Raw genomic sequence first — 26247 nt, forward strand, 5'->3', positions numbered from 1 at the left:
AGTTTGATAGGCTTTAAGCCGTAGACTAATCTTTCATATTTGAGGCTTTTATTTTCGTTCTAGGATTTCACTCTGGGTAGTTTTTTCAAAGAGCCAATCTCGTGCCGACCTTTGATGTGCATCGTAAAACCAACCACCGTGACCTTGTTAGGGAACGTCAAATTAGCTGGCCTTAAAGTGACATTTCAAATGGAGCTTGAGGGGAAACTAAAATCTAAAGGCCTAACTAAACCCTAGTAAAAGATTGTCTTACAGTTGCTTAGCTCCCCAAAATCCTCAAGTTTGATTTTTTATGACGATTAGACGCTGTGCTTTAAACTGCTTAAATCCATGGCGATATTTTTGTGATATTTTGGAATTTGATGCTCTTCTTGTTGGAAAAAATACCTCAACTACTTGCCCATGTTTTATTTGGAAATGACTCCATTCCTATTTTCTACAACAAAGAGACGATTCATTCATCAAATTTAGTCCATCTTAGGTATCATGGCTTACGACAGGGTGACGTCATCTTTTTGCATCGCAGAATTTTGAAGCATTTAACATTGACACACATATTTCCTCGAATCTGTAAAACCATACATGACTTCCTTCAGAATGATTGCAATCATTGGAACCGACCTTAATGACCCTACGTTGAAATGCTGACCCCGGTTATTCTTTGGGGAAACGAAAATAGATGTGTGTGGTGTTTTTTATTCTTGTCACTTCTTTGTTGAGAGTTTTTGTTCGCATAATGCGTGCTTAAGAACACTCCAGCTATTATGGAAATTAATTTGCTTTGGTAAAGTGGACACAACTAATGCTTTGTTATCAAGCTGAATATGCGTTCGCCCTCATGGAGTACTGTCTAAATGGAAATGCAAGAAAGACAAAGGTGAATAAAGTCGCCAACGATGTTGGATCAAATTTTCAAGCGAAGATGCTTTTAACGAGAGTCACCTTACCTTTGAGCACTAATCAGTTAACCAATAGGAAATCTCTATTCCAATTTTGCACCCTTCCCAATCAATTTTATCTGTACACAAATCTAGATATTGTGATGGAACTCATGCATGGGATTGTCACGTCAATCTTACCTGGCGTCATTTCGTAAGTTCGCGCTCCTTCCTCCACACTCCACAGGCCCATACAGGAGCTTTTGAAGGATTGTGCCATTTTGACCACCACTTCCTGGTTCTCAAATCTTCTTTCGTGTCGAAAGCAATGGTAGTTATTCATCTCTCGAGAGCTCGAGTGTCTCCGCCGAGATCGCCATTGGCCAACGAGGAAACGCGAGGAGCCTTCACTCCATGTGGCCAAGCAACTCAGTTCATGATCTGAAACATGAGCCTTTGATTGTCTACTCAAGGACACGAACAACGAGAACTCTCAGGATGTTGGATCACGGACAATGTCCGTATGCAAAGTGGTGGCTGGCCAGTGTGATCCAAATGGTTCTCCGTTCGTGTCAAGGTGCTTAAGGAACCAATATTTAAGACCCACCGGGTCCATTCAATTGGGTCTAATATCATGTCCAACCGTTCCAATTCGTGTCAATAGCAGTTTGTTCCCTTAAAGACCAAAAGGAGGCCATGGAACAACATTGTGTCCCTTGCAAGTCAGTCGTAAAAGAAGCCCGGTAACGGTTTTCAAGCGATTTTATATAGTGCAAGCTGGATGCGATCTGTTGTAATGCTTATGTGGTATAAGTCAAAATAATAAAACATTGTAGGCGAAAGCGTGGTCGGACATGGAACATATGACTTAGAGTATGGAATTGGGATCAGCGACATGGTTCTTTCTCGCTTAGTTCTAATCGGCCCCCATCTCTACAGGACGTAGTACGTACATGTCCACTTAAAATTGTAAGTGCGATTGTTCTATGAGAGAACCATACGCGGGATTCGCTGCCTCGGGAAATCAGTTGTAAAGGCCCTAAACGTTTTAATGGAGCTTTGGTTCCACAGAGACGAGAATGAATTACCAAAATGTACGTAAGTGGTCCTTGCTCACTCGCACCATTTCCTTTCTATGGGATCATTTTATTCTTCCTTCACTGTTTTTTGACTTGTGACACTTATTCGGGCTATTCAATACAAAAAAGCATGAGTAATGGGATACCTAAATCTTTTTGGAAACATTCCTCCACTTTACTGCAGATGTTCTATATATTTTCGTCGAAACGAGAGGAACTGATTCATAGCCTTCTTTGCCACTTCAAACTACAACGAAGACACTCAAACCGAGCTAGCGGGGATGTAAAGTTATCTCAGGTTCCTCCATTGATCACGATCAGCAATGACACATGCTTACACATGAGAACCTGAGACACTGGAATGAATCTGGTCATTTTGGATTAATTCTATCAAGACAAAAACCTCAGTTTACCAATCGAATAGCCTTCAAACCCAAGTCTTCCACGAGCTGACGCCTTTTCTACAGTAGTTTGTTTTCAGCCTCCTACTTTTTGCCACCGAGTAACCACGGAGGTAGAAGAGTGTTTTTCCCTCTTTTCCTTCAGTGTGCCAAGATAGAAAATCTTAGTCAGAAATCTGAAAGTTCCTTTGCACGGCAAGTCATGATCTCGTTGATAGAGTCAGAACTTGGCTCAAACTAAAGTCAAGGAGTTGGTTTGATAGCGCTCTAGAGGTAAGAAAACGATCTGACGACAATAGGCGCCAAAAATCCGGAGCCAAATAAATGATCCAATAAGTCGAGAAATCCCTGTCCGTTTGAAGAGAAGAATAGAGAAATCCAAGGTAGAATGGATGATATCTTCAGTTGGCCCATTGGACCCATTGTCAAAGCTCTTTTGCCAACGCATTTATCATGGCACGATGTGAGTGAGGTAAAATGTTGACTAAAAAAGTTGTCGTTTTATAATTTGTCATTTTGACACGTGGTGGAACTTGGAACAAGCCATACTTGGCAAGTTACATATCCAAAAACTTTGCTTCGATACTAATGAAGACTTGAGCTAAACACAAACCTATCCAATAAAGTGATCCATTCTAACCCTCTGTGTCTGAGGATAAGGGCACCCTCTTGTATATAGAGGATTTTTCATAATTGCAGCATCTTCTAATATATAAATCTATCATTCATGAATAGATCTATCAAATTTCATCTGTTTTCCGACAAATACTTTTGAACATATTACTGAAATTATTGCATCATGTCCAAGCCTTCCGTAGCCACTTTTTTGGCATGAAATAACATCAGTAACGTAGACGTTCTTCATTTTGTCACCGTTCTTTGATAAATGTGTGACAGTCATCCAATATCTTACTCTTGAGGAGTTTGAGGGGTCAACACCCCTTGATTTCTGGGCCTGGTCAGCCCAGGAAGAAGCAATCAATGCCAGAATTAATGTAATTTGAAAGCCCTCAAGCACTATATCCTTAATTTCTGGCACTCAGTTCTCAATGAATGGAGAGAAACGTAAGAAAGTCTGCATCACTCTTTACACAACATCTGACAAAAAGTGGTTGCAAAAGGTTGTATTCGTAGGGCGTATGTAGGCGTTGATCCAGTAGCAGGATTTAAGTCAGACTTGGACAAGTTTTTGACTAAAAATCCCGATCAACCGTATATTCAAGGGTTAGCCAGATCCGCCAACTCTATTTCGTTGGTGGATCAGATTTTATTTGACTACCTATAAAGTGAAATAAGAGTTACATTTTTCCAACATGAATTTAGAAATTTATTCCAAGTAGCAGAAAGAAGGTCTATAAAATGGGTGTAGAAGTTATGCTTGCCCAATGATCGTTTTGACATTCGAATAGCATCTTCATGCAATGGCATGATTCAGGAAAAGGTTGGGAAAAGCCCTTTGTTCCAATCCTCTTGGTCTTGCCAAAGGGCTTTAGAAATGGAAAACCACCATCAGGTTAGTAATGTGCTGAATACTAATTACTTCGGAGAGGCTCTTCGCCCCCAACCAAACCACATTGGAACATCAGTGGAACAGTCGTTGGCGGAATCTTTGACAAAAACTTAAATTATTCCATTTTCCCTCTTTCTTTTCCTTAGAGGCACACAACCTAACTTGATGGTGGATCAAGCTCAAAAGATGGAGGGTTTAAACACGAGCTGAATATGAAACCAGTTTCGCCGCCTTCAATGTTTTCGAGCACACAAAGACAACGACGAACGCCACGACTCGACTTGTATTTCTAAATCATGTATTAGTGAGAATTGTCCCCTTCAATCCTGCGTTTATGAGGTGGTAAGGATCTTTCCTTGTGCACTTGCTGTCTCGCCCTTGGGAGCCTTTTCCAAACCAGGGAAACAACAAGAGGGATCCAAAAGTGTTCCAGTTGCAAGTTTCCTAAATGTACCACAGACAGTCTTTTATGAATCTGACACCCGAGCTTGAAAAAGGAACTTTATGAACATGTTCTAGCTTCCAACTTCTTGGCCCCCCATGTGATTACTTTTATCCGAACCTCAATGGTCCATTATGTTCCCTTGACAATTTCGGGTGTCTAGTACAAATTGGAACGATTTCCACCACACAGTCTCGGACCGAGGGATGTCTTTTTCCGATTACGTAACAGAAACCTACTTGACGAATTCAAAACTGTGCACCAGTATGTCCCATGATCACGGCGTAATATTGCTCGTTTGATGTGCAAGCACGAAAAAGCCTTGTATGGCCACTTATGCTGTGTTTCTACACTCTTTTCTTACTTCACCTGCACTCTCAGATCCAAGAACATCTGGACAAGCCTGGAATTGGAACACCAATCTCGTTGGATCGGTGCATTGCTCCAAGTGGGAACTGGGTCGGCCACAAATGTCTTTGCCCCCGCGGGTGGAATAGCTGAAGGTGTGTGTCCCATCGAAAGGACAAGCAGTCGGCTTGAGGTTCGGCCCCATTCGAAACATATAGAAGAGGGCTGAATCAGCCATGATGCTGGAACAGAGCGTAGAAACCGCAAAAGTAGTTTCCGCAAACATCGGGTTCCATGGTTCGCAATAGCCTGGCAAGGAAAAAATACACGGAGAAATGAGGGTCTCTTTATTCATAATTGTTATGGCTTATGTAGAAGAGGCTCAGAATCTAAATGTAAAGCGGTTCTACATGCCAGTTTCAGTAAATGGAACAGGCGGGCGGCCAACAGACCCTTACTTCTCCCTTTGGGAACCAAATCATGCAATTTTTATGCCCAATTTCCCGCTAGCACATTAACCTGCCATATCATTCAGTCAGGTTCCAAGCCTTTCTATACCCATGAACTTAGGAGCGTACTTCTACGTTCTTGGTAATAATCGGTAAAATTGCTCCATTTAAAGCGGAACGTGGGCGGAGGGTCTAGTTTGGAAACCATATGATTCTTCTAGTACAAAACCCCCGAAAAAGACGCCAGTCATTGGGAGGTGATGTGCCAGACCAGTTTTTGCATGAGGCGTTTCCCAATTTTTCTCGACCGAACATGAGCCTTTATCGGGTTTGCTTGCTTTGCTCCCACTCTCGTTCTCTTAGGCCAAAGCAATCATCAAAGGCGAGAATGCCAAGGAAAAAAGTAATCATGATTGCACAATTTCTTTGAAAAAAGTCCTTGAAGTGCTTCTCCTCCTTGCCACCAATGGAGCCAGCTGCTGACAAAGCTAGTTAAGGCACACAGAAAGAGTTCTAGGCTCACTCAACGGGTATTGGATGAATTTGCATGGGGAACGAAAATCCACCCATTCCTCACCAAAACCAACGACTCAAAGCCCGGCTATTAAAGAGGAGAAAAAGCCCATATATTGGCCCGTCTCTTTTGGCAAGACGGATCACTCCTGAAACCGAATTATCTCTTCCAAATTACGAATGAAATGCTCCAACCCAAGTGAATTGATACTCAGCATCAACGTGCCATGGCCTCTATTTCCCAAATGGTGCATTTTCTTGGCAAATATCGTGTGTTTCAATTTACTTACTTTCTTTATATTGCAATGCATTTTGGTGTTTCTCAATGATGAGCATGCACTTCAAGCAAAACCGAACTTGCTCTTCCTCAGCGTGAAAATTGTTGTCAAGTCTGAAACATTAAAAAATGCGCATTTTACTACACTTTTGATTACCGTAATAAACGAGCCGATGAAGTTTGGACCATTGCGGTTCATCTCCAAGAGGAAGCAAATTAATGCACTCTATGCAATCATTGCCAAAGAGACGTTATATTTGTGAAGGCAGCCCCTTTATTCGGCTGTCAAGGCCTCCAAGGACGTCCAAGAAATGTTTGCATCTCAAACTCACTCTTGGAAGAGGGACCAGTAGGCCATGCCCACATTGCAAAGATATCTCCTTGCTTTTTTTCTCTCCCGTTTGGTACATATCATGAATGAACGTAGTTACACTCGACAGGGTGCTGCATTTTGGATCTCCCTTGTGGTATAAGATATGGTTGGAGAAAGGTTACCAAGAAACACAGAGTTAACATTATAAAACTACTCCCTACATTGGCACATAGGGCAAGTTTGTCTCAAGAAAAAGACTTTGGTGAAGAAGGGTGGATTTCAAATTTACTCTTATGTACTTGTCATCTCGATAGATATTTGCCCACTTCATGCTCTATCCAATTCCAGGTTCAAGGTTTTAGTCACTGTGCCGGATATTTCAGAGGGAAGCAGGCACACTTCGAGTTTTATTTCGAATGCTGCCAATGGCTCCCAGAAAGTAGGCAGATAAAAATAAATTGAATGAGTATAAAATCCCTGGAAATGGCAGTATAAACAAGAATGGTGAACGAAGCTGGGACCGAATTATACGCTCATTCCATTTCATACGAAGTGCCAACACTGGAACCCTACTTTGAAAATTCTAGGTATTCCAGTAATTCTAACTCCCACAAAACAGTCTTGAATTCATTAGAGCAAACCAACTTCAGAGAAATAAGTGGTTATAAATTGTAGTGTCTGAATTGTCAGTTACCTGTGCCTAGAGCTCCATGTCCCTTGAACTGTCCCTGTGCCCATATGCTATGTTAGGGATCATCGCGCTTGGCGGCAGGGTGGTTTTATTTCTTTTCTCTTTCTTTCATTCTTCCCAACTATTCGTGTTTTTTTTTTTCTTTCATGTCTATATTCTTTTTTACACATTGTGTTTTCGAGTGGCAGAAACAATAAACAATAAAATGGGAGTGTGTAGACAAATCAGCCTGTGTGAAAATGTTCGCTTCACTCTACGAAGACCTATAAACGGCAATGCGCGATCAATCTTCCTCACCAATCAAAGCAACTATCGATTTGACACCTTTGTTGTCAGGTATCAGAAGCTAGGAAGTGGCTGGTGAGCAATGGATAACTGGACCCAACAGACAACTCAACTCAACTTAGTGAACAAGTCAACCCAGGAAGAACTAAACACAAGATATTGACCAAAAAACTCTTAACTTAAGGATCAAAACTGAAACTTGGTGAGTTAACATTCAATTTGCTTGCAAAGGTGGTAACATTAGAAAAGCATTGAACTTAAAAGCAAAGCAATTCAAGTTTTAAAAGAATGTTTTTTGATTGCGACACCTTGATTGAAGTAAATACAAGTAGTCTTGAAAAGTCTTGAGTAGTTAATAGTGCAATGGTCTAGATTTTTTACAAGTTTTTACATGGTGATCAATTTTGCTCCATAAATATGAAGTACTTGTGAGCCAATATATAGTGCTTAATTTCTTTTGTCGCTTGGGGTGAGTTGTCCCTTGGAGTGAGTTGTCCTGGGTTTGGTTGTGCGATTTTTGTAACCATTGATGTTATTTGCTTGAAACAATGCATGTAGATATACTAAAAATGGCTTCTGACATGTCTTGTAGTACAATTACTGAGAAATACCAATTAAGTGTTCTTGATAAAGCTAGAATAGTTCTAAACCCAATCTATCAATACTTTTTTTTGGCAAAGATGTTGTTTGAAAGACATTGTTTCAAGAACATCTTGGTCTAATTTCAAATAATTTGGGGCACTTGTTATGAACCTAGGGTTCTCACTCTGGGAATGACCCTCAACCCCAAAGTAACTATATTGTAGCTTCCAGGTACATGTTGTGCTCTCAATTCATTTGAATGCTTGCTAATGATGGAATGATATTTTTTCACAAACATCTTTTTCATTCGACTCTTATATGTAGATGATTTGTTAAAAACAAATTAATCGGAGTCCAAATTTGAAATTGGACTGGACTCTGTGCAACTTGAATAATGTCTGCCTTTTATGTAAACTTCTTAACAAGTACCAATACCTGCTGTTTCTTTGTTAAGTGGGTGGATTAAAACAAAATTATCGATTGTCCAACCCAGATTTTCAAAATAAGTTAAAATTTATGTACATTTACCTTTATTGCCTATTTCATACATTTATGTTGTTATTTGTCAGTTTAAGTTACTCATCCATTAATAAATTGATTCTTGTCTATGAACCGCGTTCTATTTCAAAAAGCTCAATATTTAAAAGATACTCAAATGTACTATGTAGCATGGGTAATCTTGTTACACTTGATTGACTGTCTTAATACAATACAATGGCCTAACTTGGCGGGCAAAGGAAAACCAGGTCGGTTCCTCTTTCAAGAGTTCATGACCTAACCTAACCTAACTTGACCTGACCTATTGTAGACTAATGGCTCGCAATATCTGTTGCAAAGGCCCTATGCTATGCTTGAATGCAAGGGTCCCTAGAAGTGTTCAGACGAGTCCGGCAAAAGTCGAATATTACTTTGAATATATTCAATTTAAAAAGGAATTTTACCTTTTTAGATGCATATTCGACATTTTTAAAACGGTTCATAGTAAGCGCTTGAGCGTCCTGCCAGTGGCGGTCTTCTTGAATGAGAGGCTCAGTTCTACGTTACGTATTTCAAGTCTCGTTCAATATGACTACAATTCATTGTGTAAGTCTTGTTCAAAGAGATTTACACTTCACTCATTGCTGTTAAGAGCCTTGTCCAATAGTCGAGATTGGCTTCTTACCATTCACATAATATTGAAATTGTATGCAATCTATGTCGAAAGTGGCGCGAGCATTTTTACACAAAGTTGATTTTTCCACAAACTATCATTTTCTAGCTACACACCAAAATAGCGTAATTTTTGAGGTCGCAACAATGATCCACATTCTGGATTTGCACTCACTTGAGCTTGCCTGAGTTTTGAAAGTGATAATTGGCCCGCGTGCACTTCTTTAGATGATATGGAAACCCGCTTTGGTGCAATTTTTATTTTTTCGCTAAACGAGACCGTATTTTCTTCAGGAGGCGAGGCGATAGGTACAACGTTTTTTACTGAATCCCAGTTTTGGGAAACTTCTGAAAAAATCAATGGAGCCTAAGTTGTTTGTTTGATCATCACAAAATTTGCTTTGCTTAGGTAAACATCGAACCAGCTCTCGATACAAGCAAAAGAAAAGTGAATGGAGATTAGTAGGGCACCGTAACTTTTCACCATTTTCCTCTGCTACGACTTGCTTGCACATTATGTAAATATGCATGGAAAAGTCGCCAACCTTTGCATTAGGGTGAATATGATTTCCGATCAGTATTCTGCGGAACTTGAGCATCTTATTATAGCGAAGCGGTGTAAAAATGTCACAAGTGAGAGTCCTTGACTTCTGGTGTAAGGATGGAAAAAAGTTTCTTCCCAGTCCCGAATCCGGACGTTCCATATGCCATTCCAGGGACCAGGGAACAAGAAAGTTTTCTTCCTAATACTTGAAACTGATCCCCAGTTTCTGAAGTGACGGAAGTGAACCCTCTTTATAAGCCACTTTCGGAAGCTTTATCCATCCACTTTATGTATTCGTATTCCATAGCTCTTGATTATTCGCACTGCTCATTTCCGTCCATTTTTAGGTACAAAGGCTTCCCGAGGGAACTGACAAGAAATGCCCTTTCCCGCCCCTTCTCATTTTCCTTTCGTCCTACGGTTTTGTTCACCGGACTGTTGCTTAATCTTGCAAGGTCTCTTGAGAGTGAGATAGGCTATCCAATCATATTTATACGCGTGTATGCAGTTCTATAAACAAGGCTCAATTCTTTCATTACATATTGTTTGACTTGGAACTACAACGGGAACATGGAACAATTAGAGCGATTATTAGAGGATTACGATATAATCATGACTTGCCCGGGATCGGCTTGGTCTTTCCATGGCCTTGGAGACCAAGTCACGACATATTGTCATTTGGTCTTTTGAACACATGCACACACGAGAGAACAAAAACCATTGGAACGGCGAGAACAATTTATCAGCCTATCACATGAACTCATTAGTAAAGCATTTGACAGTGAACAGCCGCAATTCCTGGTTTTTCAACACCACTCTTTTACATTAGTTTTACGACGAATCATTTTGATGGATATTTTGAGTCCAATTATTTTCTTTGCGAACTAAGAATTAGGTGTGCTTCAATCTCCCTTTCTTCCCCTCTTTGTCGTTTCTGTCTGAAGGGAAGTTTTCTCCTAGGGAAGGGGCTTACCAAGTCTGACAAGGATCAAGTGTGTTTAAAACTTTCTGAGAAGATTAGCTTTGAAATAGAATAGATGTGCGAGAAGGCGGCGGGGGGCGCTTATGGGCTCGTTTGACCTGTTTCAAAACCTCCCTTGGGTTCCCGTGAGTGGCCACATACACTTTTACACACAAATAGAAGGCAAGCTTGGATATGAAATGGTAGAAAATTGTTAAGCTTTTTTGAACGACTTTTCTCCTCACCTCTCTCGGACCAGAAAATGAGATCCTTGCCTCCGAAAGCAAGTCCCTTTGCTGGTGATTTCGTTTCTTGTAATGTTGAGCGGATGCGGAAACCCAAGATGGAACCAAGTCCCTATCCAAACTTCTGGGAACTCACATTCGGGAGGATCAGAGTGGCCATGGTGCAGCACATCAAAGGTCTCTCTTTGTGAGGATTGGGAAGACGGGATATCCCCCTGGGACAGGACAATTGTCCACAGAAAGTAGAGGATAGCCAAAGGCCGCCGCATCTTCCAGTTGTGAAGGGAATCAAATATCCTTCTCCTCCTTCCCTTTTCTGTCCTCCTTCTTCAGCCCTTTGTGGTCAACAAAAGCGGCCCCTAGTGATTTTCAAACGGGTGTCCATGTTTTTTCCCGCCAAGGACACGATTCAAAAACGACGCGGGAAAAAAGGAATACTGAAACTTCCTTCCGCCTCTCTTTCCTTCCTTTCCACTTTTGACACACTGAAAATGCACAGTCACGCGGATAGTTGCAAAGAACGAGATCTGGGGTTGCGAAAAGTTCTACGGATCCATCTGATAATGTTGACAACAAAGGGACTTGGAAGATTTGGCCCACCTCCTTGCTTTTCATCCAACACGTGAAACGCTACTGGACCGGTTGATCCTGGAACGACAACTCTTTACATCCATCCAGACATTCGGTGCCTCGGAGGAAAAGTGGAAAACAACTTGCCGGGAGAAGTGAGCTGGGAGCGCAACTCGTGAAGGTTGAATCGGAGGCGGCCTTTGGGAAGGCGACGACTCATTCGGTCTTTGTGCAAAACGACACAAGGAGAGAAGGACCTTTCTTCTACTATCTCCGTCCGTGGGTTTCGTTCGTAAATTCTCAGGGCCTTTATGCTTCATTTTTAAGAAAACCTGTAAAGGAGACAGCACTTGAAAGGAGGGCAAAAAACAGCTTTCAGTGTGGATTTCTCGATATTCCGATGAAAAATAATTTCTCCTTGGTTTTTCATTATAACTTGATATCCAATAAAACTTTGGAAAAGACAGTGACAATTGGGAGAACTTGCTGAGGTTAGCCGCGATGTTTCAAGTTATTGGAACCATCAGTACTAGCCATTCACTAGCTTGAAATTGCTTCCCTATCACTTTCGATCATTGAAAAAGCCCTGACACGAACTTACCGTACAAAAGAAACAAACAAAACAATTGTCTGTTTTAGGAAAAGAGGTCTCAAAATAAGCCAAAGTCAGGAAACGGCAACTGTAAAGACAACTTGTATTCAATTTAATTGGTACTGTAGTCTGGCAACAATATTACTATAAATCAGGAATATCAGCACACTATCCTATAAAAAAGATGGACACAGAAAACTTTTCTTGAAATATGTATTACTTAATTTTCTTTGAAACTACTCCTAAAAAGATTTTGCGTACTATATAAGCACGTCAAATACAACTACAGACCAAAGTCTGTGTCTGTACATACATAGTTAATAGGACATGCTCACGAGGGTCTTTGTTTACCCCTTTGCACTTGAGCGCCCCCTTTTGACTTACGTAAGGATGTGTCGAAGTTTTGGCTATGGCATGAGTCAATAACAATAGTGTCGAAATAAGCGGAGCTGCTACACACAAAAAACAAAGGATAGAGCTAGAAGCGATAAAAAGATGAAACTTTAAGCTCGCTTTGAGACAGAAGTTCAATTGTTGGTTGAAAAAGCGGTGGCATTTTTACGGTTGACACATCCCCCCTACATATCCGAAAGATGGCGCTTGGGCGCAAAGGGGTAAAAAAAAAAAGTGAGGCTGCGATCGTATCCTATTGACCAGCATTAAGTAGAGTAGGCTTTCAAGGAACAATCATTCTCCAAATCTCTAATTCGTTGGTGCATTAGATATGATATGAATATAAAGCTAAATAAGATATATATAAGTTTTTCATCCATTATCTAATGATCTTGAACATTCCTATTTGCAACAGTTGAAAAAATCTTCGCGTAATGCATGAACAAAAGCTCACCCTGAAGAACATACGAGACCACCTACCTTTCCCCGTTTCAAGAAAGGGTCCGACTCATTTTTCTTCGATCTTGATCTTCTAGTCTCCCTTTTTGGGTCCTTCTCATCAGTCTAGATCGAATGCAAACCACGGAGCGTACCAACCATTTCATTACGCCATGTCTCAAACAAAGAGTTCACGTGTTACGTTTTCTTGGATTCGATGCTTCTCAGGAATGGGAGTACTCATGACCTTTGAGCGATACGCTTAATCGAGGAAAGGACATGAGGTGAATCATTCGAATATGATTCTGACGAAGCCTTCAAGTTCTATCGATTACTCGCGATTCCATTTTTAAAGCCAAACTCAGTCACAAAAATGCAGCTCTTGAGAATCAGGCCTATTGTGACTTTCATTGCAACAGATTTAGCAAACCATTTAAATCACTTCAATTACGGATTACTTCTCTCTCGAGGACGACGTTTTACCCGCCGCAAAATATTTGAGAAAAAGAGCACTTGCGCTGTCGGCCCTGATTTCCAAGTTTTAAATAAAATGCGAAAAACTAAAATAATTCCACTGAAATGAATGAGAATGTTTGATATAGGCCCCTTACGACGCACGAAATATGTTTTACGTTCTGCACTCCAGAGGGCGCTTTGTCATTCAGCCTCTACCAAATAAAAGGCTGATTGGGCCAATTCCTTTTTTTCTAAATTGTAATGCGTTTGTGTTGTTTTTGACTAATTCAATCAAAATCTTATTTATAATTAGAGCCTCGGGTCATATAATGTCCGGAAAAGGAATTGTGTTCAAGGCACGGCAAGATGTAGATTATGTAGCAATCTACCGTGCCTCTTCCCGTTTTCTTTGGGCCGTATGACGTTCGAAATAAGAGCCCTTATTAAAAGAAATTACGCTTTGGGTTGGTCTAACGATTTTTTATAACTCCGGTAGACTTCGACAAAACATGTCGAAGTGCAGAAATTCGAGAGGGTGGCACCGACAGGTGCAATGAGGGATGAATTTGGAGGTTTATTGATTTCCATTTTTTTATCCGCCGGCAATAAAAAAGCGAAACGGGCCGGTTGGCTTCCTTGCGGCTGCTCGGACAAGTTTGGGGCAAAACGAGTTTATTACATTTACAAGCAATACCATGGTCTTCTATCATGGTTGTTATGATTTGGAATCAATACAGAGACACCAAGGTATACATCTCATTCAAAATATTTTTAATTGCTTACTTGCAAGTCCAATCTCTGCATTTCAAGTATCAAGTCATTAAATCAACGGAGCTAATTCTCCTCCTCTCCTCCTGAGAGGTCAAGGCTCTGATCAACCTATAGATGCTCTAGGCATAGATACGTGAGGTTGAGTATACATCATCAAAAATTTGACTGATCTGATTAGCTGCCAATTGTCAATGAACATGGGCTGTATTTGGATACTTTCCCGACAGGGAACTCAGTTGCTTCCAAAAAGAGGTCGCACGTTTGCATCGCATAATAGGGCAACGTTTTGAATGGTTTATGACAAATTTTATCCACCATGGATTTAATCAACTCATTCCACAGGGTTAAGAGTATCTTTTGTCATTCCAATGGTATTAGTGTGGAATTTTTCAATAAAATGTAGTTGACATGATCTGACTGATCTTTTGCATGCTGCCAGTCTCAAGTTGGACTAAAGCACTTCAAAAAAGAAAGCACAACCATATTCAAACAATTACATTGTAAAGTATAAGGGACTTGTTTCTTGATAGACTCAGGAAGCTCACATGTGATAATGTTAGTCTGAATAATCTAATGAGAGATTATAGCAATCTAATCTTATGAAAAAATGGGTTCAGATCAGAAAGGATATAAAAAGTAACAATCTAAAATGTCGTATCCATCGTAGCTTGTCTTCAAGTAAAATTTGGCAGCGTCCTTGAAGAAAATATTCACTGATCCTTTTCATGCTAGAACTCTCTCTTAAACAGTGCATCAGTTCAAAATCTGTTTGGAAACTCTTTAGTTCTACTGATCGTTTACAGTTTTTGAAGTGGAGTCACCTGCCAACCTCGCACGTTTCTGAATCCAGGTTCTCTAGCTCAACCCAATAAAAAGCTCAAGATGATGGTACGTGAAACACAGAAATTTGCCAAGAAAGCAAGTAAGAATATTTTTAATGGAATGTATGCCTTGGTGTCCCTTTTTTATTCTATATCATAATAACCATTGCTAAAAATGTAATAAAATCGATTCGGCCGAAACTTGTCCAGGAGATAACCAGGCCAAACGGCCCATTTCACTTTTTTAACTACCGACGGTAAGAAAAGAATGGAAGTAACTAAACCTTCATTCATTTTTCATCCCTCATTCCTCGTATATTCAGTCAAGGACACAAAAGTAGACATACTGTAGCTCTGAGCTACATATTGTTCTTTAAACTCATTTGGATGCTTCGTAATCATGAAATAATAATTTTAAGAGATATGGCACCTGTTTTATTTGACTATTTTGGTATTTTGGATGCTTGTGCAAGAAAAACAATTTATTGGAGTCCAAAGTGCAAATTGAGATCTTGTCTACTGTACTTTGATATTTCTTTGTGCCCCTTAAATAATGCCTGCCTTTTATGCAAACTTCCTAATAAGTAGAAATTTAAACTCTACACAAAGATAACTCATTCATTTCTCACCAATGCCGCCTGATGTTTTTTGTCAAATGTGTGGGTTTAGACAAAATTATCAATTGTCCATCCAAGATATTCTAATATGTTAACACTTATGTACATGCACTTTTATTGCTTATTCCATACATTTTTTTATATTTTGTCAGTGTACATTACCCATCAATTAATAAAATGACTCTTGATGATTTTCTATCTATGTGTGGTTTTGAGCCAATTTTACGCAATATTTCACCAATTTCAATCGAAAAACAATTTGATTGTTTTTGATTAATTTGATGTTCATTATTTTTCTGACTTTCAAGATTAATTTAGAAATATTTAGTATATGGACGGAGTTGTATATCAAGGAGATCATTATTTAATTAAAAACACCTTAATGTACTATGCAGTACGGATAATCTTGTTTTATTCATACTGGAGTTAATGTCTTGATTCAACGCAATGGCCTAAGTTGGCGGTGAGGGGAAATCCGTGTCGTTTCCTCTCTTTAGAGTCCCTGCTGCAGTCAAATCTCTACAATTTCTGCTCGACGTGAAAACAACATATTTTATCGGAGTTTAATGTTCGTCGCCAAGAAGAGGTTAAGTGGATAAATGAACCAAATGATTCGAGTCAAGGGCGGTGTGAAAAATAATTATTGTGCCACCAACAGCCCATGGTGATGATGATAAGATTCAATTTAGAGTATTTCAATTGTATCAAAAATCAGTGAATCCCAACAAAATCATCATACTAGACACCCTTGGCAGGTCCATATTTTTTTTTCTTTCCCTTCGCCCGTCACGCTGGCATTATTCACACTGGCATTATAGACATTGAAAGGTGACGCAGGCAGTTTTATAAAAATGCATGATTGTAGGAATCAGAGCTTGAAATCAAAATTTGTCCTCTTTGTTCAAGAATGAAACAGATTTTGTGTCAAAACTGGTGTCTTAATTCACTAACGTGTTTCTTTATACTCCATATCGGTCGCTATTTCCAAGTGAAACGACACCCTGAGCCTCAATTTTCAGTCAGAATATTGGTCGCGGCATTTTCCTCGGTTATTTAGGCAGCTGATTTTGAATTGTACCAGCGCTGCCATACCATCAAAGGTGATGGAAGCCAAATTCGAGCTCAAAAGTGGTCATGGGGGCGGCCATGATGGTAAAGTGCCAGCAGCGTCTCTATTATCTCTTCATCATCCAAGTATGGCAAAATGATGAATCCTAGCTCACCTATGAAACTACCATCCGGAATCAAAAGCCAAAACAAATCCCAAAGACAGCCATTTATGACAATGAAATATCCAAGACCATGGAGTGTTAAAGCTGGCCAATTTGGACACTTTTGGCCTGCACTCAGCCCAGTTGGCAATGCTGCTTCAGACCTCGACGAAAGAGGCACAAATGGTATGAACAACTCAAACCTCAAAGTGAAAACCCGAAGACCTTTGAATCGTTGAATTGGCCTCGAATCCATTGAGTGACCGGTGGTTTGGGTGAGGTCTTGGGCATCAGCCCCGTTTGATCGACGTGACACCCGCGTTCAGGGTCTAGGTGGCAAGATGGGCGTGGAAGAAGAGGTGATGAGTCTGCGGAAGCAATTGGAGAAATGCACGCCTTCGGCCGACAATGCGGATCCGGATCAGAGCGGCGTGCTGGATCTGCTCCAATCCTTGAGTCAGCTCAAGATGAATCTCAACATCCTGTCGACCACCCGAATCGGCATGACGGTCAATGCACTAAGGTATATAATAACTGGGTAACGTTATTCTCCACCGATTAGTTGTCGGTGCTACTTTTTTAAACTTAACCAAAACTTATCAAATAGAACCTAACCTTACCTAACCTAACACGATATTAATATCCCTTAAAGCTTCTATCTAAACCTTTCTAACAATTAATCACAAATTTAAAAATGAGCACCACCAACTAATCGGTGGAGAATAACGTTTATCTAATAACTGTCTCTTCATTGTTGAGTCAAGCCCGCCCCAATTGGCCCACCTTTATAGGCTGGGCTCGAAAAATTTGGGTGCAGGGCTATTCCATCACGAAAACACGAGTCGAATGGCACACTTGGAATGACGTTCGTCATCTTTAGGAAGTTTAACTGGGGTTGGTTTGGATGACACATAGCAATGGGGAAGCCAATCGGAGACAAGCTAACAGTCAAAGAGGTATTAAATCATATTTTCCTGGCCGTGCCAGGCATTTATAAGACCTTTCAAGGATGAAAGGGGTGGCACCAATGACTAGGAAATTTTCATTCAGGGGCATTTATAGCACCAATTACAAAATCGGCCCGAGGTCGGAGGCCAGTGTCGCTCTGGCCCAAGTGCCCCTCAGTCTTCAAGCTCACCCCGACCTTGACCATGGAAGCCTGGGAATATTGAGGTGAGAGGTCAGGCCCTCTCCCAGACGCTCAACTCCTACTCATGAAATGGAGCGAATCCAAATTTCCAAGTCCATCAATTTTGTGGCAGAATCTTGCCTCTGCCCTTTGAGGTGTTTTCTCGTACTTGACCGCCTTTTGAACCTTGAAGTTGAAACCAATGGCTTTATGTGCCAAAACAAAGGATTTGAACCTCTTGAACGCTTGAACCTCTTCATTCTGGTGCAAATATCAAACCTATTTAGTCTTGGGATTCGAGTCCTTGTTTGTCCCAATAATTGGCTTGCGTACCCATGGTGGTTTTAAATCACGGGCAGGCAAAAGAGGCTAGCCAATTGTCCTATTCATGAACGCCTACTGGGCGAGGGATATTGCTTTAGCACTGTTCATATGAAACTGAGATGAAATATCACTGCAAACCTGTAACGTGCATTCGCCGCCGAAATTAGTTTATGGTTGTCTGAAAATCCTAAAGTAATGTCGCACCCTTGGTCGAACAAAGAGTTCTCGAGTTAATAATGTCTTGGGCCAATCTACTCTTCAAAAACGTTTTCCCAATGCCCTCAGAAGTGTGTCATATGAAGGACTTTTGAAATTCATTGCATTGCTCCCCAAAGAAAAAGTTGATGAGAAAAAGCACAAATTTCACCTTCAGTGACTATTTGCATAGGGTTTCCCGGCACGTTGGAGCTAATTTTGCTTCAAAAAGTTTGATATGGTGATGCTGTAGCGGACCAGAAAGGTCCGACAACTCATTGAGTCAAGTGATGGTAGTCGACTGATTGTATTCACGGGAAAAGGATCTGTATCAGGTATAAAGGGAAACGAAAGTATAGAGGAAAAGGGATAGGAAGAAGCGAGAAATTAGTGAGTCAGGGTCACTGTAATTTCAATAACATGTGAAAACACGCACTCTTTTTGTAAAGTTATTTCATCGTTTATTTGGCTTTGCAGAAAATCCAGCAAGGATGAGGAGGTCATCACCTTAGCCAAATCGCTTATCAAGACCTGGAAGAAGTTTGTACCCGAAACCAATGCTGCGGGTGACAAGGCAAAGGAAAAAAAGAAAGACGACGTCAAACGGAAGGACGACAAACATGGTAGCCAAGATGGGAATGGTAGTAGAACCGACGAGGCTTTGGTCCGTTCATTCCCCTCCAAACCTCAAGCCACAGCCGACGAGGTCAGTTTCATTCTGAATTCTGCCCAGAACTTAATTTCAATACATCCTTGCATGCATTTGCCATTGGGTTTAGGTCCGGCTAAGGTGTCGGGATATGCTGAGTAAGGCACTAAGAGGGGAGGCCGACACCGAATTGCCTGATGGTATGGGTCAAACAGTCGAAGACATCGCCGAGCTCATCGAGGATGCTCTCTTCAAAAAGTTCAAGGACACCGGCATGAGGTACAAGAACCAGATTCGATCTCGAGTGTTCAACCTGAAGGTAAATAAATAGCTGCTTTGGAAGCCATGTTGGATGGGTGCTTCTCAAGAAGTGCTTTTTTTTTTTTGTAGGATAAAAAGAATCCCGCTTTGAGAGAGAATGTGCTCACCGGAGTGATCCCACCAGACACGTTTTCCACGATGTCCGCTGAAGATATGGCCAGTGACGAAGTAAGGACCATTCATTTCCTCTTACCGCAGAGTTCTTATCTCGTGTTTTGATTGTGATCTTTTTTTGTGTCTGGAAACCAGGTCAAAAATCAGAGGAAAGCTTTCGTGAAAGCGGGTATAGATGCAGCCCAGTTGGCCAAAGTGGAAGGAACCAAAACCGACTTGCTCCAATGTGGAAAATGTCACAAGAAAAATTGCACCTACAACCAAATTCAAACCCGATCTGCTGACGAGCCTATGACCACTTTTGTCTTATGCAACGCTTGCGGAAATCGTTGGAAGTTCTGCTAAAATGAACCACTTGGGTATGACTCGATGTCCCGTGGACCAAACTACAAATCAGAAAACTTGAAAGCTTGCGCTAGTTTAAGTGCGCCGTGAATACATGAGATAAGTGAGCGAGGTGAAATAAACGATTCAGCGTTTGGTTGGTCAACACGTTTATTTTGGACATTTCAAGATTTACTGATAAATAAATGAAATAGCCAGTAAGAGCTGGTTCTTTGGAAGGGTTTCTCGAGTACTACTTCTTCTTGGACTTGCCACCCTTGTTGGCGGGCTTCTCTCCACTAGCGGCCTTGCCCCCGTCAGCGCCCTTGGAAGCCGGACCCTTCTTGCCTTTGGGAGGAGGGGTGCTGGAGCGCTTCTTGGCTCCCTCGGACTTCTTGGCAGCCTTGTCAGCGGGCGAGTTTTTCTTTTGAGCGGATTTCTTGCCTTCAGCTTGGTTAGGATTAGGTTCAGCGGGTGCGGCCTTGTTGGACTTGAGGCCTTTGGCTCCGGGGGCCGAATTGGCACCGAAGTGATGGACTTGCGAAGAAACAACTGCTGCAGCGGCCATTTACTTGGAAGAAGTCTTCGGATGGGATGATATGAGGGGTCTTGATAGTCTCAATGAGGAGACGAGATGGATTGCTAGATGTTATCTAGTTGTGATAAGATTTGGTATTACCCGATTTAACCCCCGAAGCTCGTTTATGAATGTCGACGGCGAACCGATCTGAAGCGTCTCGTCAGATGGAGGCCCAAGCAGCTCAAGCCTCGGAAAAGTGACTAGAACCAGTTTTGACTGCACTGTTCGAGTTCAGGCGGAGGGAAATCGAAGCGACCGAGACCAACCGCGAAAGTTAGACACGGGCGAAGGACGAGGGGAAGGAGCGGAAGGAACACGATGAGCGCTCGCCTCCAAACGTTCCCATCAGGAATGGAGCACCTATTGGAACAGCGCCTCATGACGACCAATCTTGGCACTTCCACTTGAATGCAGGGCTACTAAAGCACTCCTTCTGAAACAGGTTGCTTCATAAAAGAGAATAGAAGGCAAGATCAGAACACTAGGCGACGACAGCTTGCCCGATAAGGACCTGAGTCTGTGCTCGATTCGCACCTATTGCGACGTTCTCAAATGCATTCGAAATGCATGGGCGAGCGGCGAGATCATGCAAAACATGATTGTATGTAAAGCCAAACCAATCTGTCCATAGCAACTTCATGAAATGTCATCACTGAACTACGATAATTGTGTTCACTGTTCAAAGACAATTTGTCACAACTTTAACAAAACCTGTTACAATATCAACATGTTAATGTCTGATTTATGTGCATGTGTGCTTTCCAGCTCTGCCGTGTCATAGCCTGTCTAAATAGACCTTTAAATACATTCTCAGACTGATGGCCTTTGAAATGAGCACTATGAACTGTATTTTGTTTGAGCCAGAAGATGGATGTTGTTCGGTAATTTTTCGTTTTCGGAACCATGCCGAGCGACTTCAAAAGATCATGATTGTGGTTTGGAACACGGACTTCTACATAGAGATGTGGACTACGAACGGAAGTAAAAATTTCTAATCTCCTAAACCGTTGTACTGTATTCCAATTAAGCACTTCACAAGACCACAAGATCTTATTGAATAGAAGAAAACTATGCTTAGGGAACTTAGGGAGACATGGTCAAAGTTATGTAGTAAACAAAACATAAAATTTCGAATTTTCGGCCTGCTCTTGGTCAGCAACATAAGCTTTTGACAACATAACTTTGACACGAAACACTTAACTTGTAAATAATATAAAAAATAATCTGCCTTGTATTGAAGAGATCTACGTTTCTTATTCTATCCCTTTATTTCGAAAAGTGACTCAGAGTTGCTATGACCAAGAGGAGGTCGATTTGGTGGGAAGCTCGTTCACAGTCCATGTTTCAAGAAGTTCGTGTTTGAAACAACTTTTTTTCTTATGAAAGTACAAGGAATAGTTTGGATGGGTGAATGAATAGACATTTTTTTCAAATGATCGTTAATTGCTCGTCAACCAAAATATTCAGTGGATACCCTGTGGCTCTATTTTAAGTGAAAGACGCATGATTTAGAGTTAGTGTATGCATAGAGTCGACTACAATTGACATTGTCAAAGAAGAGGGGCTCATCACGGTTACATCAACACAACTCTTAAATATCGACGAGAAATAGACGCACACGGTACGTGAAAATTTGGTATCTTCTGAACTATTCATTTCATCTAAAATTAGAACATCATGCGATCCCCTGGATGAGGGAACTCAAAAGCGGCGGTCAAGATTAAATGGTATTCATTCACTCGAAAAGCTTCGAATTTTCGGTCCACTTTCGGTCAGCGACATGAGGTGTTGACGATACTATTTTTAAATAAACCACTTAACAAGTAGATTTTGAAAAAAAAGTTACTGGCCTCGAATTGCAATGATCTGAGTTTCTCATTCATTCATATATTTTGACGAAGGACTCAGAAATGATTCGACTCAGAGTGGGCCGATTTTGGCCGAAATTCTTTTGGAAGTTCAAGAAAGCTCTAGCTGGATTCTTGAGTGATCAACTTACCCCTCTCGTCTCACCGTTGAGACGACTGACACATTGGTTAAAATTCCATTTTGAAGGTTGTTAGAAATGTCTAAAACAATCTTGGTAATTTTTTCGTTAATGAGCGTTTGATTTGAGCCAGAATTCAATTCGTCAATCAGATCAAAAGTGTTCCTCATTATTTTGTGAGGTAGAAAACTGGAAACGATGGATTTGAGTATTTTTCTCAAAACTGGATAAGGCCTTTTGACCATCGTGATGAGAGGGGTGAGACGAGAGGAGACGACCGTATCCAAGGATCCAGCTTCTAGGGGTCCATGGGATATCGCCAATTGTCATCGATACTTGAAGACTAATGGAAGCTAAACCCAGAGTCAGAAACATTATTCTATTGTTTTAGGCGAGAGGGGGCTCAGTACAGGATAAACTAGAGCTAGTAATGAAGACAAAAGCACGAAAAGTGTGCAAATGCAAGCAAGTCCATTTCAAAGCTTTACAAACCATTTGATTGTTTCTGTTTTCTGTTTTCAAAATTACTATCAATATGATTTTGCTCGGCTCACCCACCTACAGTATAGTTGCAACACTTGCTTCATCTTAGAAATCAAGAAAAGCAATGAATTGCTTCGTCCAGCTACGCAATACATGTACTTTAACGTAACGCAAGTGCACTTAAACAAATTAATCGCAAAGGAATTGCGCCATCAGAAAGTGCTTACTGTGCACATGCCCATTCCTGTTCTGTTAGTTTCAATTTTGCAACCGCTTTTATAAAAGCTTTAAAAAATGGAACTCTATGTGTTTCGTTTTGTTTTCAACCGTTCACTACTTTATCATCCATTAGCACCAATATTTCAATAAGAGATATTTCCTTGTTTGACAATTTGACCGTGCCGACACTTAAATCATCGTAATATTTCTTAGTACAATGAAATGACTCAATGATTACAGGACTGCATCCAAATTTGATACAAATTTGTACTGCGTTTCCTTTGATAAGGCAGTTTGCGACAAGACTGTAAAGCTCTAGGGCAGTCGCCTGGCCTTATACGAGAAAAGTGCCTTGTTCATTAAACAAAGAAGACCCCTACAGCTTTTGATGATGCTTTCTTGCTGAAGGCTGAAGAGATTGCATGGCAACATTCTTAGCCTAAGATATATTCTCCGCCCTCAAGAGGAACACAGCCTCTTTGTACTTTGTTTTCCAAAAACCGGTATAGTCTAGTCTGTTTCTCCGTTTATCATGCTCGGTGTGGGCTTTCCTTTTTCGTCGCTCTTGGTCCTTTTCCTCTCAACATCGCTTCACTTCGGTTCGCCAAGTCAAAAGAAAGGCCACCGCAGCCTTCTCCTCGGGAACAGTACCATATTCATCGTCTCAAACTTAGTCTGCTAAACCGATCAGCTACCAATGGCTACCGTTGGATTTTGTTCCCCGGTGAACTCGTTCAACAGCAACCCGTTAAATCGGTTTAAGGTCACTATGGTGTCCCCACCTCCACTGGATTCAAACCCATTGACCGATCAACAGAAGGCTCTCATCAAGGCCAAGAAAGTGTCATTTCACGCCGAATTGGTGGTCCTGGAACACCGCTGTCAGGATGCCTTTCGAGCCCGAGCATCTTCTATGGATCGCAAATCGTCTTTGAAGAAAACCCCGCAGCAATTTCCCATCTTTGATCTCACCGCAGAGCAATTAAAGCCCATGAGGGTCAAGAACCTCGTTATGCCTCGAGGAGCCCGATGCTCGTCACGCTGTGCCAAGTGCAATATTGCCATGCAAAAGAGCAATGTCAAGAGTTCCGCAGAAGCCAAAAGTCCAACCAGGTCGCCAACAAAACAAGTGAAGAACACGATTATCGTTACCAGGATGATCCCAGTCGAAAAACCGGCTGGTCCCATTGAGCAACGCGTGATCGAAATAGTCCCACAACAAAAGCGATCTCTTTCATCGCAGAGGTGACGATGGTTTGGGTTGATCCACCGATACCTCCTGAAGCATTACAATTTGATCCTCTATGACTGAGGGAACGTGTCAAAGACCCTATCTATCATCATGCTGTGAAACAATAACAACTCAAAAAAACAAAGAAAACTCGACTCAAAGAATGTCATAGTTATAATATAAATTATCATCACATTATTCTTCGAATTATGCAACACATCTTACTCAAACGTTCCAAAGTGTATAGCAATAAAACAATATTTTAACGTTCATGGATGTTACAATTTTATTTATTTCATTTAAAAGTTTGAGCTCAAAAAAACCTTACACATTGTCTCTGGAAAGAAATCAAAGACCCATAATTTTTATTTATTTAATGGCTGGAAGCTCTTAAAAAAGAATTTTGCATTTGCGGCCACACTGTTCCCTATTGCATTTCCCTGAGCAAAGCTACGACGCAAAAGATCCATATTCACAGACTTGAACTGACCCACTTTGTGCCATTTTTTTATTTGACTGCCCGTACTTACTAAGTATTCAATTATCATAGGTAGAGGATATATGGCTTTTCCCAATTCAAAGCCATAACTCGACAAAAGCCGAACATCGAAAGAACTTAATAGAGTCAGACTAGAGTCTACTCCCCAAACACAGAGAGCAGATGGAAAAGGACTTTGGAGCCGAACCGAATGGAACCGGTTCCAACCAGACTGGCACAAAAAAGAGAGGCGTGAGAAGTTGGTTTCTGGATTGTACCGTGGCTTTCTCTGCTAAGGTGCACTTCCTCTTCGAAAAGATGATGGATTTTCTCTGAAGAATTAGCTAAGAACGTACCTCTAAGAGATGCAACAAAAGGTCAACTTAACAGAGGCTTAACGAGGCTCATCCATCGAAAACAAGTGTTTACTAAAGTGCGCATTAGACTGTTTTAACATTTTCCAACCTCAAATCAACAGGACTTGTCTCTTACACCTTCAAAAACTGATGTCTCTTGCTCTGAAAACTAATTGTGCACTTTAGAGATAGAGCAAAAAAGGTCAAATCAACATAATATTTAACGAGGCTTAGCCACCAAACACAATTTGTTTTATAAAACTAAACTGCGCGTTACATTGGTCTAACATTTTCTAACCTTGAATGAAAGAGACATATCGACTTAGAAGTAAGGCATTTGTAGAACTCGCAAATATCAAAAATAAGTTCTCTCATATCCCAATTCAAAAACACATGGTTAGGAAAAAATGCAAAATACGAACGAATTTCGTCTGAAGTCATACCTTCAAGCCCATGGATGGTTGGTTATTGCGGAATACGAGTATATACACTAAACTCCACAATTTCACTGACGTTTTTTGCAGTTCGCGGTGGATGAAGTTCTCCAACATTTATTTTTGTCTATCCAGATCCAATGCTTCGATGTGCGACGCCTTGTAATAGGTCTGAAATTTTCCCAGTCACACTCTCATCTCAAAAGGTTCGGATTTGACCGATAACATGGGGGGGGGTTCAAGTCCGAAACAGGCTTAAACTGTGCCGATGAAGGCACTGACGAAACACGGGAGACGACCGGTGATCACGGTTTATAGTGGTGTGGGACATTTATAGCTCCGCTGCCTTGCTAATTTTTGCAGCCCATTCGTCGGTGGCCTTGACCTTGGCCTCGGTGATGGCCTTTACCTCGGTTTTGAGTTCTTGGTCATTGGCAACATCGTCGTTAAGATCCATCATCTCGTCCATCTTCTTTTCAGCGTCCGCAAGAAGACGCCATAACCTGTGCACGTTGGCCTACGGTTTGTTGAGGTCGAAATTTGCGCCTTGCGGTTGGCGATTTGCTCCCTGAGGCCCATTTTCACGAATCGTGACGAAGATCGGCGATGGCGGCGATGAGCTCCCTTGGGCCCCCTAGTGGTGTATCGACGGGTTGCAGTGCGGAGGAGTGAATAGTTAGGGGCGTGGTACGGAAACTATGGCTGCGCCATGTCGGCTGAAAACATCCCCGGAGCCCTTGCAGACTTGGCTTACTGATTCCACAAGGCTTGAGTGTCACATGCCATTAGATCACATTAGTATAGTTAGTTTCAATGCAAGGTAGTGTTCACATTATTCCCTCGCAGTCTGCAGTAACAAGTTTGACAAAAACGCTTCAAAGGGAGAG

At 41.2% G+C, this 26247-nt stretch overlaps 2 protein-coding genes across 2 annotated transcripts in view; one reads left to right on the forward strand and one right to left on the reverse strand.

The window, feature by feature from the left end:
- The window catches only part of LOC131879872 (uncharacterized), a 24826-nt gene extending 13489 nt beyond the window's left edge, over positions 1-11337 (reverse strand). The window contains exons 1-4 of the mRNA XM_059226336.1: positions 10668-11337; positions 5911-6011; positions 4680-4967; positions 1080-1319 (exon numbers count right to left, since the gene is read on the reverse strand). Of these exons, the coding sequence (XP_059082319.1) occupies positions 1080-1319; positions 4680-4967; positions 5911-6011; positions 10668-10936 (898 nt within the window). The 5' untranslated portion in view covers positions 10937-11337. The remainder of the gene's footprint in view (positions 1-1079; positions 1320-4679; positions 4968-5910; positions 6012-10667) is intronic.
- A 5339-nt stretch (positions 11338-16676) lies between these two features.
- Positions 16677-19749, forward strand: LOC131879875 (transcription elongation factor A protein 1-like). Its single transcript, XM_059226341.1, has 5 exons — positions 16677-17059; positions 18662-18890; positions 18964-19152; positions 19224-19322; positions 19404-19749. The coding sequence occupies exons 1-5, from the start codon at positions 16878-16880 to the stop codon at positions 19611-19613; spliced, it is 909 nt and encodes a 302-aa protein (XP_059082324.1). The 5' UTR covers positions 16677-16877; the 3' UTR covers positions 19614-19749.
- Positions 19750-26247: the final 6498 nt, after the last annotated feature.

The sequence above is a fragment of the Tigriopus californicus genome, chromosome 4, assembly GCF_007210705.1.
Source record: "Tigriopus californicus strain San Diego chromosome 4, Tcal_SD_v2.1, whole genome shotgun sequence".
In the NCBI taxonomy this organism is placed as follows: Eukaryota; Metazoa; Arthropoda; class Copepoda; order Harpacticoida; family Harpacticidae; genus Tigriopus; species Tigriopus californicus.

Coding starts and splice junctions, on each gene's coding strand:
- LOC131879875 (XM_059226341.1), top strand. CDS start 16,878: ATGGGCGTGGAAGAAGAGGTGATGAGTCTGCGGAAGCAATTGGAGAAA. Junction 19,153..19,223: donor CTCGAGTGTTCAACCTGAAG/GTAAATAAATAG, acceptor TTTTTTTTGTAG/GATAAAAAGAATCCCGCTTT. Junction 19,323..19,403: donor AAGATATGGCCAGTGACGAA/GTAAGGACCATT, acceptor TCTGGAAACCAG/GTCAAAAATCAGAGGAAAGC.